The 13,033-nt window shown below is 43.0% G+C and overlaps 1 protein-coding gene across 2 annotated transcripts in view; it reads right to left on the bottom strand.

Annotated features, from left to right (window-relative positions):
- Nucleotides 1-5,132: 5,132 nt before the first annotated feature.
- The window catches only part of KCNMA1 (potassium calcium-activated channel subfamily M alpha 1), a 711,162-nt gene continuing 703,261 nt past the window's right edge, over nt 5,133-13,033 (bottom strand). For both annotated transcript variants that reach the window (XM_004426905.3, XM_087431991.1), the window contains 3 exons: nt 11,574-11,768; nt 9,565-9,683; nt 5,133-7,981 (listed from right to left, as the gene is read on the bottom strand). In XM_004426905.3, coding sequence (XP_004426962.1) covers nt 7,732-7,981; nt 9,565-9,683; nt 11,574-11,768 — 564 coding nt within the window. In that variant the 3' untranslated portion in view covers nt 5,133-7,731. The remainder of the gene's footprint in view (nt 7,982-9,564; nt 9,684-11,573; nt 11,769-13,033) is intronic.

The raw sequence follows: 13,033 nt of genomic DNA, 5'->3' as shown, positions 1-13,033 counted from the left end.
CAGCTTGCCAGACTCCTACAGCTTCTTTCTACATTCATTTATCTTTTTGTCAAGCAGAGTTTTTTTTTTTTTTCTCCCTAAGCTTCAATTCCATATATCTTTTAAAGTCATCAGCACATCTGAATTATTAATGAGGCTTTAGAGGCAAGGTTCCTGATGGGCTGGTTAAAAAAGGTTGTATAGAAATCTGGGACTGTGTACACATCAAAATAATTTCAGCTCCATTTAAAAAACCATTTAGTTCAAGTGTGACATAGATGAACCATTATGTATTTGTGGAAACCAATTTTTTGTGATCTACGATTAAACTAACCTTTCAGAGAGGAGTAAAGCGCGATGGTTATCATGTTTTAAAAGCATTGCCAGGCCGCTGAAACAATTTCAAACCACGACTTTTTCCAATGGTTTATGTGTAAAGATGATTTTCAGAAGAGCTGAACCCAGCGTCTGTGCTGTTTGCCTGAGCCGCCCTTGGTTTTGGCCAGCCATTATGTGGACTGATTTCGCAAAAGGATTTAGTGCTAGGTTGGACATGCCAGGTTGGAAGGGAAAGTGAACTCTGCTGATGGAAACGAGTAGGTCTTTTGAGTGGAAGACCTAAGACAGCTACAATTTGCTGAAATTTTTACAACTGCTGCAGAGAATAATTGCTCAGAATTTAGTCTTTACAGTTCAATTCAAAGTTGGCCTTTTTGACCTTTCACGGCAGAGAGAATATCAATTTCCTTCTGCTGTCTGTAAGAAAGAAAGCATTATTTCCCCATTTAAGCTGCTTTCTCTCTTTCCTTTTAAATTTCTTGCCATAAAAAAATCTAAGCAGAGTAGCCCCCGTGTTTTGACCATTCAGCTTCAACACAACAAGGAGTTGTGTTAAAGCACATCCTGGTGATGAGTTGAGGTTTTCATTATGACTGAGAAACAGGCTTTTTAATTTGGTGCCTTGTAAGATATAGATATACGTGTTGTTGGAGACTTGGTTAGTTTAATAGAATGGTGAGGAAATGGAAATATATTAATGCTCTGAGCGTCTTACTAAAGTGTCTGGGGGCAAAGGTATTTTTATGAAGAAATTCTCCCAAAGGGCTTCAGAGGAACACACACTTTATCGATGGCCAGCCATTCTACTTCAATGGAGATTGCTTCGATATGACAATGACACTTGGGTTTATTGAATCTTGCTTTCCAAAGAAGAAACTGCGCTAATGGGTGGCTCCAAAATGGGCCATAAGGAAGAGCACTCAGGGAAGGAATTCAAACGAGTGCTGAAATGGTCCAGGATAAATCCAATCCTTGAGTTTATCTCCTCTCCCTGCCTCATCCCACATGCCGGAAAGATTTCCGGACGCTTTATTTTCATCCCTAAAATGAGAAGGGCAGTGCGTCTGGCTGTGACAGACTCCTCACTGTGAGAGAAAAATAGCTCCATTTGCTAATAAGCTTCTTGAGGATGAGATGCATGATGTCATCACTGTGAGTACAATGTGTGATCTGCCTGGAGGTAGGGAAGGAGTGGCATTTCACAGCCTGTGGTAAGCAGGCTAGTAGAATATAACTACAGAGAGATGCTGGTAAAAGAACTGCTATTGGGTGATGTCACTGATCAAGACCAGCCATGCCATGAGCTGTCCACCATGAACAAGCAATGAGGCGTAGGCCAAGGAGGTGGCGTAAGGCTGTGGATTAAGGTCAAACTGATCTGGCTCTCTCACGTACTACTTGCATGGCTCTCAGCAAGTTGTCACATAATTTATCATAGCTTCAGTTTCCCTTCTGTAAAATGGGACTAACGATTGCACCTTCCTAACGTTGACGTTTAGATAAAAGGGGCTAGTGCCCATGAAGCACTTACTACAGGTCCAGATACATGGTCCATAAATGTGAGCTGTTAAGACTGTCAGTATTATTAGCAATATTAGCAGTCACTATAGCAAAGTGGCAAAAGTTCATAGACTTTAGTTTTAAATTCCACTCTGCCACTTCCTGGCTGGGTGACTTTGAACAAATCTGTCCCTCAGATCCTGCATCTTTCAAACGGAGATACTACCGCAATCTACATCTGAGGCTGTCATGAGGACTGGATGAGTTAATGTACGTAGTGCTTAGAATAGTGTCTGGCCCATGGTAATCACTAAGGTGCTGGCTTTTAGTGTAAGGTTAGCATTAATATGAGTACTCTCAGTACTAAACAACTACGTAAGGATGGATGGTACCTTTTGGTGTGATTGCAAATGGCTGGAGGTGGAGAATCGAGGTGTATAAATTGGGGTGCTGGCCTGAAGAATGGGGATTGTGGCAGTAGAGATGAGGAGGGTTTGGCTGGGTAGTCCTCCTTTGGAAGGTGAGGAGAGGAAGGGGTGACCCAATGTTCTATCTGGGGAGTTCAGGGCTGCTACCCTCCTGTGATATCTGTGTCTTGAAATATTGGTTTTCTCTCCACAGGTGCCCTACCCTATCTTCAAACCATCTGTGTCTTCCATTTCTACTTTCATCACTGAGATCGAAGAGTCCAGAATAAGGGTCAGGACTTCCTCCAGAGGAGTGGGCTATGGTGGGGGAGGGCCCAGACCTGGGCTGATATAACTGCCTGGGTACTCAGAAGCAGAGAAACAGGCTGCACTGTGAAAATTAAGCCTCTTTGCTGGCTCTGTGGGTTGTCAGTGCTGTGGGATTCAGCCTTTTCACACAACTACTCCCCAGAGAAGAGTGTATTAAAGGGGAGACAAGGATACAGCAACGGCATTTGGAATAATTGGCCCTGTTCTCATTCAACACAAGCTGAGGTTTACAGAGAAATGACTTGAAAGGAAAAGCTTCCATTTGGATGGAGATAACAGCTGAGAACAGTAAGAGCCAACAAGGAGCTCAAACCTTCAAGAGTAACGCTGTGTGGTTCCACAGCTCACATTGCGGAGAGCCCATCTGACACTCACCCTCTGCCCGGAGAACCCAAGGCCCCCAGCGGACTGCCCGCCACATACACTGCCTCCCTTCCTCTCCGCAGGCGAACTATGGCTATTACATAGAAATGAAAATCAGAAACCAGAGCAGTTTCTGTTTATGAAAACTGTCTCACTTCTTTGCAATCATCCACCATGACTCTATTTGCCTCTTTTAACTGAAAGTCTAATGCTGCCGGTCACTGAGCAGAGCAAATTGCCCCCTCTCCGCCCACTTCTGTGGCCCTTGGTCCAGCCGACACCCCGAAGGCAGACTTTTCACTCTTCCCTTTCAGATGGCAGGGGATAATCCCCCTCAACTCCCTGTGCCTGTGCAATAAATGTGCAATCTCCTGGTGAGACACAGTCAACAAGTCTAGTGACAGGTGCCCTCAGCTACTTCTTTATCGTGTTATGACGAAGCAAGGATGGGCTGAAAGAAGTGATTGAGACATTGATTTTTACCCTGTCTTGACTTCCACAGGCCCTGAGTTTCTGCACTCCCCTCTTTCTCCTTCAGGAGCCTGTCGCTACAGGAACCTGGCAGGTTGATTTAATTGTCTCTATTGGGATGCAGACACCTTGAGGCTTTTCCCAGGCTGAGGAAGAGCCAGTCAAAAGGCTTTTCTGGTCATCTGGGATCTTGACAGTGCTGGCAGGAAGCACAGTCATCTCTCTACTCACTGAACTTACAGGGTTACAGGGCTGTTCCCGTTTCGCAGAAGCTGTGTTCCTAGCTCAAGGAAGTACCAACAGCACAGAGCATCGTGAAGCACCTAGAGGCATTCGTTGTATTTTTTTCGAAAGATAAGCCAAGGGGGTAAAGATAATTTATAAAATGATGACAGGTATCAAAATGTTGAAGGTCAATTTGTCTCGAAGTAGTTATTGAGCACCTATTGTAAGGTTCCGGGTCATAACCTTTAATATTTGTGACAGAATTTGAAACTTCTCTCAATTGTGGTAAAAATCTAACTATATGAATAGGGTCCAGCTTTCTCTTTATCCATTTGAACTGGCTTCAGGAAGGACCCCGGGTAGCAGTCATTAGGGATGTTGATGATTTCATGATCATCTGAGCATTGCGGCTAAGAAGGCTTCACTGCTCCTGGTCTACCCACTTACTTAAGGCTCAGCCCTTTCAAAGCCTAAAGCAAATTGGACTGAATGGTTTACAAAGTGCTTCTCTTGTAGAATGGTGCAGATAATTGAGTTTCTGGCTGTCGTTCTTTTTAAATGCACATATTTTCTCTTTAAATAACTCCTTCCCTTTCTATCCTTGCCTACTTGTTTCTTTTCTTGGTGGGGAGGGGCAGGAGGAGAGAACTAATATAAGAGCCTTGTATGCCTCCTTCCTAAGAGAACCTGAAGGAGGAATGGGAAGTTTGGGGTCACACGGAAGACAATGGAGGAGACTCTTTGTTCTATTGAGGAAAGTATAATACAGTGGTTTTGGCTAATAAAATAGAAGTAATAATGATACTTTTGTCATCGTTGAATATATCATTACCCAAGTACAGTCAACTCTCAATTTTGTGCCTGAAGTCCAGGGGAAAATCCCAAAATTTCACCTCATGTCAGTCTGTTTCCACTCCATTCCCATCACAAATCATCTCATCAGAGCGGCTAACAGACTGTATATAAAACGCATTTCGGATTTACTTCTCTCTATCTGCCCAATCTCTGGTTGGGATTTAACAAATGTCTGAAAGACAGGTGGCAGGAGAGACCTGGGTAATACAGAGACTGAATCGTCAGCCCCCAGATAACTGGCTGTGGGCTATTGAGTTGATACATACAGCTGAACAGTTTTAATTTGAGGTCACACTGATCAAACATAAAGAAGACCAATGCTTTTGCCATTAATAACCCTCCTGGTTTAAACCAAAAGGAGGATAAAATATTAACTGAGAAGTAGGTTTGCCAAATGGAATAGCTCCAAAGGTTTTCCAGAAAAGTTTATCGCCTGGCATCATCACTTGATTTAGTAGGTCTTCCCAAGATGAACACAGAGATGTGGACAGACTGATGGGGGACTGGGTTGGGGTGGTGGTAATGGGGGGAAGTGGAGAAGCTGGGTTTCTTGATGGGAAAATGCTTTTGGACTTGGAGCAAGGTACCAAGGTGGGCAGGGAGGCCACGTGCAGATTTAAAGGCAAGCCAGATGGAGAGAAGTTCCCCCCAGATTACCCAACCCCAAACCCAGGAACATCAAAACAAACTCTAAGGGATCTAGCAGTAGCAGCAGCACAGCCTCATTGCGCTGAGCAATTTAGAAAGTGGAGGAACGAGGAGGAGAAGAGGGAAGGGAAAAGGAGGGAAAATGGGGAAGAAAAAAAAGCAAAACAAAATAAAGAAAACCACAAACAGAACAATATAAATAAAAATAAACCAACCAATAACAGAATAAAATTTGTAACTCCTTTTTTTTTTAATTTCACAAAAGTTTTCACAAGGACAACGTTATAGAAGAAAACCCCCAGCAGTGGCTAGGTCATGCAGAACCATTAATTGTCATACCTTGGCCCATTCTATTCATCCTTGTTGCACTTTAGAGAGAGAAGTAAGCTATGTGAGTTTTACAATGCTTTTAAACTGTCATATTTCCTGTTGAGCACTTTAACTGGCACATTCTTATAGTTATAAATGTTCTGAGGGCATAACTTTATAACTTCCTTTGCAAAGAATGCATGAAGAGCTCTTCATGATCCAAAACTAGGGGATATGTGTGTGTATATATATACACATATATATGTATATATGTGTATATATATAGATATATATAGTTATTATATATAAAAAGATAGTTACGAGTAACATATAAATCAATATATAAGGACAAAAATAATTTGAAAAAAAGTCTTGCACTCATAGGGCTTTTTAATATACATGTATACAATTATTCCCCACCCCATTACCGGTTTGAACACTGCACCGCCCTGTCTCTGGTGTGGGGGTGGAGGTTCTGACTGAGTCTCACCATTTTGTCAGTAAAAGTGCTTGTCAATTCACACAGCAAGCAAATCTCCAAAACTATCATGCTTTGGGGGACAAGGGATCCAAAATCTAAACCCAAAACATTCACCATAAAAACACCTTTGTAGAGATGGTACAGCTGTGACATTTTTCTCCTCCCCTCCACCCCTATTCTGTTTCATGGAATTTTTTCAAAGTAAACATTTCAAATATGTATATGCCAGGCCAGGGCTAGTCCATGCATCCAAGAATTTGGTTACGGTGGAGCTGGCCGACTTTCTACTGCACTGCCTGAAGCATGATTTGCATGCATAAAATATCTGACAACTGTATACGGAAAAAAGGGTATTTTCCTACCTTTCCACTCATGCTTACTAACTGTAAAACAAAGAAAGAAAGAAAGAAAACAAAAGAAAGAATAATTATACCAAAATGTGTTTGGCTCACTGTTGTACTCATCTTCTTCTCCTCCACCTCATAACGACAAGGAGCAGTTCTCCGCTATTGTCAGTCACCTGCCTAGGTGAATTGGCTACGTTAAAGACCTTGATGAGGAGGAATTTTTCCCCCCAGCTTTCTGCTTTGGGACAGCCAGCACCATGCAGCTGTCCCAGCAGTTTGAGGTGGTAGCTGGCTTTTGCCTTTGTTGAGTCAACTGTGGCTTGATCCTCCTGCATTCTGATTTATTTAGCAACTGGGCTCCTAGAAAAACATGATCCGCTGCTGGTTTTATCTTCCCCTCCTGGACCACGGCCCCCGCCCTGGCCTTGGGGCCCGAGCTAATCAAACGAAGGGGAGTCAAAAGGTCCCCTGAGAATGTGTGGAAAAATACTTGCTCTTTTCTGAGCATTATTTATTCTGTACATAAGGTAAGTAATTCACCTTTTAAAGGATGTAAAAGTCCCAGGAAGGCAGTTTTTAATGACTTACATCTGATATTTATGATACATATGGCTTTTCATCCCAAATGTCAAAAGTGAAAGAAAAAAAATAGCTATTCATATGGCAGCATAAGGAGACAGAATAACAATTTAATATGCAATCAAAGATCTTTTCACTTAAATTAAATGACTAGAATTTGATACATTCACGAATGGAATACTATTCTCTCCTCTATAGTAAGAGTAGAAACGTTCATAGGAACTCCCGAAGGAAGCTAGCTCTGGGACAAAAGGCCTTGGTGAGTAAGAAAAAATCTCTGATGTTGTCTTATGACAAGCAGGTGCTTAATAATCATCTACACAAATGGCGAAAGCCTTTCAGATGCTTCTCGATACTTCGGCCCAGAGAGTGGAAACAATTGATATGTTTTCTTTGCTTTTTGGTTGCTTGTTTCAAATAAACACCTGTGTATATATTGTTGTGTGTGTATAAAAAAAAGAAAGAAAGAAAGGAAAACAGCAACAACAAAATCAAAACCCAAAGCACCCTGATAATCCTGATAAATCAGAATAAACTTTTCTTCTACATGAACTAAACTTGCTTTGCATAACTGACATTGATCGCAAGCGCTCTCTTCTAATCTGTGAACTCGTTCCTGCAGTGAGCTATTTATGTCGGGAGCATGCCTTTGGGTTATTTCTCCCCTAGAATCATAAATAACTTTTGGTCCTTCTGCTTATTTGCTGTTGTGCTCAAGGGTTTTATGGTGGTGAAATAAAAATGACAATCACATGCACACTATCATACATATGCAAATATGTGTAAAAAAAGGGGGGGGGACTACAGGGGAAAATGGGGAAAGTTACTGTTGGGAACACCCACTGGGGAAATGAGTGGCAGATAACAGTTTCACACACGGTGGCAGTGGATACACATATCAGAGCCGTTCTTCCTGCACGTACTTCTGTTTGTCTCGGGACTCCCGGGACTTGGGCCGGTTCTGTCGGTTTGCTGTGGATGGGATGGAGTGAACAGAGGAACTCTTCTTGCTGGAGGACTGGGATGAGTGGGAGGAATGGGAGAGGCTGGCCCGGGACTGGCCGGCGTTGTGGTCAAACTGCATTAAGCAGAAGATCAGGTCCGTCGGCACAAGTTCAAACTCGTACGGGGGGTTGGTGATGACATACCTGGATGGGAAAGCAAAGAGGTCACAGCCTGAAGATAAGTGGGTGTAGAATTCACCCCTGACTGAACCATAAGGAACTGCCTGGTCCCTCAGGTCTACCAGAGGATCTGGAAGATGGACTTCTAGCTGGTCCAAGGCCTTAAAAATTATCTTCCAAACTCAACTAAATCTTCCTCTGCTTAAGGCAACAGAAGAGGGCAACCATGAGCCCTGGCAGAGATGCTTAATTAGTGCCAGTTCTCCCAATTAATGGGGGAACCACGCTGCGCTTCCTCTGGTCTGTGTGCCCTTTCAATACAATGTCAAGTTCACTTCTGAGCCTGAGTAGCCCAACCGCATGCAGGAGGTTTCATGAACTACATTGTGACTTTCATGCTAGTGTGTTCTGACAATCCCAGACACATGTCATAGGATCTTTGTTTACCATGACCTAGCATCTTGTTAGTCCTTCCTCACTCTTCTCCTTTCAAAATTTGGTGGGAGGTTTATGAAATGGAAGATGATAAAACACCCCCATGCCTATTTGTCAGTCCTGCTTTAACTGTTCTCAATATGATGAAGCTTTCTCCGGATAACGCCAGACATGACTAAAAAAATCACTGTGTTTCATGTACAGTGGTGGATCTCAAAGTGTGGTCCTTGGGCCAGACATATCAGCATCACCTGGAAACTTCTTAAAAATGCAAATTCTTAAGCAACCCCACCCCAGACCTACTGAATCAGACACTCTGGATGTGGGGAATAGCAATTTGTGTTTTAATAGGCTTTGCAGGTGATTCTTATGCTTACTAAACTTTGAGAACCCACTGGTCTGTAGCAATTACTCTCAACTCTGGCTATATACGGTCATCTCTGGACATTAAAAAATTATATATATTCTCATTCCAGAACAGTTAAGTCAGAGTAATCAGAGTATTTTTTAAAAAGCACCCCCGGTGATTGTAATATGCAAGCAGAGCTGAGAAACACTCATCTCTATAGCATTGTTCCCGAGGTATATTATGCAAATGCACTGATTTTGGTAATTCTAGGATGTACTTTTAATTTGGAGCTGCTATGAATTTATTTTAATGCATATTAGAAAAATATAACTAGCACACAAAAACTTATTTTTTTCCTGCTTAAGGTGATAATATACAATTTTCTTAAAATAAATATATAAAAGTAAAAAGTGAGTCAATTAAAAAATATATTAAGTAAAAATATAGGCGTCTAAGATATGGCAAAGGACCCATTTATCTCAAACATTAGCAATATGAAATATCTCTATATTAAATACCAACAGAATTATCCCAGTAGCTAGAGTTTGGAGGATATGCTTCTATTCAGACTTTTGTAATTAGGTGATGAAATTATTCTATAAAATTTGGCTTCTTCCCACAATGTCTTTACATCTGCTATTAGTAATTAAAGAAAAAAAGCTTCCCAAAGGAAAAAATCCTCCAAACTCAGTGTTGGATTTAATCATGGCAGGGTAATTTGCATGTTGGGAGCCTGTATTTAGACCTTTGCCTTCCCAGTGGGGGACAGGAGAGGGCATTTGTGTCACTGCATTTGGGGTGAGAGAGCAGAGTGGAAACATACCTCTTCGTGCATTGGCTGGGGGTGCTGAGGTGAGCATCTCTCAGCCGGTAAATGCCAAAACAAAGCATGTTATAGGTTTTCAGAGCCTTGCAGAACAGATCACCATAACAACCACCATCCTGGGAGACAACAAAAGGACAGAGAGAAACGTCATCTTTATTTGCCTGAAAGTAGAAGTCCAGGGAGAAAAGGGCCTTTTCATGAAAGCTCGTTTTTGTGTCTCTTGAGTTGGAGGGTCTGTAGCGAGAGACTGTGGCTGAAAAGTCAATGTGGTTAACAGCCTACACCCAATACTGGTGATTTGTAGGGTTCAGATAATAATGGGATTTTCCTCTGCAGTTTTCCATCTATAGCAATGAGAGCTCTGAGGAGACTGTGCCTCTCCCTCACTTTAAGTGAGGCCGTAAAGCTGGAAGATCTCAGATGGATGTTCACTGAGGAGAAGAAACCAGCTCTGCAACATGGTGATTACATTTAGCCCCAGCTCAGCTGTAATCACTGGGATCTGACCGTGTTGTCAAAACTGCTCGAGTGATAATGAAAATCACTGCAAGGAGAAAAGACCTCACCAGGTACTACGGTGACAGACTCTTTCAGGGAAGGACTGTGTGAAAAGCACAATTTGCAGACCTCAGAGATGGCGAGGGTGGAAGAGAATGTGTTTCCCCTGGAGCTGAAGGTTTGCAGGCTGAATAACTGGGATTCACAGTTCTAATCAGTTCACAATCACCTCCCGAGAGTCTGGGGCCTGATGCGGAATGTGAAAGCAAATTCATTCGCTGGAAATGCTGGCTTCACGCAGCCAGGTGGCTTCAGGTAGGTGTTATTATAGGAAGGGCACTGAAGAATGGCTTCACTGGGAATAAAGTGACTGCATTTGTCCTTCCTGTCATTGGAATTTCCATAGGGGCATCATATTAGAGAACACAAACAGAACCAAATCTTACCATTATTTAAAGTCTTTATCCTTCTAAAGTGTATCAGTCAGTAAATGACAGACAAAAAGAGCCACTAGCTGTGGAAGCTGCCTTTCAAAAAAGCCCAGTCTAACATAGGTCCCTGCTCATAACCAAACTAAAATATGGTACAAGTTGGCATCGGGGTTTCAGAAGAAATGGAGAAAGTGACGCTTTCCTTGAGCAACACTACTGTTCGTGCAATGGGTTTATTGGTTCCCAAGGCTTGTGGCTCCACGCTGTGAACACATTCGTGGAGCAGGGCTGGGAATAAAGGTCAAGACTGCATACTTCTGCCAAAGTGCTTGAATCAGGCTGGTGCATGGAACTCAAAGTGAGGCATTGGTCACCTCTGCAGCAGGGAGGGCATGGGGAAGAGTGACTGGGTCCAGCCTAGAAATCAGAAGACCCAGGTCTGCAATTGGAGACATTAAAGGATCTGCATGAGATGCTGTGTGTTTGCCCAGTGGTTCTGGATGCACATAATTACCGGTGGTGTTCTGAAAGCCGTCAGTGCCTGGGTCATACCCAGACACAGAAATTCAGAATCCTGGAGTCTGGGCATGTCCATCAATGGTTTTTAAAAGCTCCTCACGGGCTATTAATGTGCAATCGGGGTTAAGTAGCCCTGAGCTATGCTAAGACCCTGTAGAAAGCATCCCCAGCCTTGGCTACATGTTGGAATTACCTGCTGCCTCCTATCTCATGGTTGAGGATACCTGAGGGGAGTGAGTAAGCCCACAGGCTCCGAAGCCAGGGTTCCTGGTGCGAATTCCTGAGAGGGCCAGTCTTCAGTCTATCTGAGCCTCAGTTTCCTTAGAGTGTCTGATAACAGAACCTACATCAAAGTGTAGCCATGAGGATAAAAATGAGTGACTATACGTAAAACACAGTGCTTGATACACAGTAAACCATCAACATCACCTCTTACAGTTGTTTACTGTACAAGATAGAAAAGACAGCTGCTTAGTGTGTCACTGTCAGGCACCCAGTTCATTTGGACAAGCTATTCCCAAACAGCAGGCTCAGGAGACCTCTGTGCCATGAACTCACCCCCAAGTCCGCAAAGGGCCCATCCAGCAGCGCTAACTGGGCCACACGGCAGCGGTCCCTATTGGCCAGCGTCTGGGGGGTGCTATAGCCCCCTCGAAGTGCATTCTCCTCAGCAATCAGAGCCTCGAGCTCTGGCGTGGCTCCTCCGGTCACCAGGGTCCGGATCAGGGTAAGGATATTGTCATTGAAGTATGTCTGGGAAGAGAGAGCAAGATGGGGGAAGAGTCCTTTAAGCAAACACCCCAAAGTCACGACAACCGACATCTACATTACAACTTTTCTTGGTATCTCCTGTTTAAAGTTCTGGCCTGTCTCTTCAAATAATTTTACGTGGGAAGTGAAAAGACAGCAGCCTCCAATTAGACAGCAGCCTCCAATTATTCTATTCTTTTCTCTCCTACTTGGTTCTGCCATGAGAGCCTGACTTTTAAAAACCAATTCAGGGGATTTTTACTAAAGGGCTAAAGTCTAAATGGTTGGTGTTTACCATAATTGGTGCTAGTAGGGATGCAAATACTGCTTCCCCTCTTCGAGTCTTATGTGTCTACAAGGACGTGTGTAATAAAATGCAGCCTGCCCAGGCTGTTAACCCAAGCAGGACTGCCTCTCAGGACCTGTCACCCATCTGCCAGGATGCCATCTCCCCTCAACAGTGGCAAAACTTCATTCTGTATGGGAATGAGATGCTAGAGCATCCTTAAGGCCACACGCTCAACAATTTATGGCATGCTTTGATAACGGTCTAACCCAAAAGTCTCTATCAATTAAATACGCCAGATAAATTTATGACAACGTGGATGTCCTGGTGTGTGCACCTTTTGAGGTTTTATTTTTCAAATAACCTCAGTAGTCTGAGGCAAAAATAGCTTATTAGAGAAGTTTTCCTCTACATGTACATTTGTCTCACATCTAAAACATAACAGGTCTGTCAGGAATAAAACAATGGGAGTTTTAAAAAAATTAATAGCATGTCAAATAAAAGAGCTCCAAAAGACATTTGTCACCCGGTCTAATTTGAGAAAAATCTCAGTTAAGGGCCTGCATTTCATTTTCCAGTGTAAGAGGAAATCCAACAGGCTAAATAAAATCAAACCAAATTTTGCCTGGGGCACTTGAGGATGTATGGACCTTTGGGAACAGGTTAGAATTGACGGGCGCATTTTTACTTCAGCAGTTTCTTAGACAGTTTACCTGAAAAGACATAGTGGGGACACACCAGGGAGGGAGGAGATCTCACTGTGCTTTGCCATGACGCAGCCTGTGTCTTGGGAGAGGCAGCCTAATCATTCTGGGCGTAGATTTTCTCACCCGTAAAATAAGCACTGTTGCTAAGATCAAGTTTATAAGCAAAGAATCCCATGAGGACTTCGGAGTTAAGAGGACAGCTGCTAGCGGGGGCTGGCTTCACTCTCCTCAGTGAAATACTCACAAAAACACCCAAAGTGATACAGAATTCCAAC

The sequence above is a fragment of the Ceratotherium simum genome, chromosome 6, assembly GCF_057802395.1.
Source record: "Ceratotherium simum simum isolate JZ-2026a chromosome 6, ASM5780239v1, whole genome shotgun sequence".
Lineage (NCBI taxonomy): Eukaryota > Metazoa > Chordata > Mammalia > Perissodactyla > Rhinocerotidae > Ceratotherium > Ceratotherium simum.
Note: the sequence above shows the minus strand (reverse complement) of the source record. Positions and strands in the feature narration are given on the sequence as shown.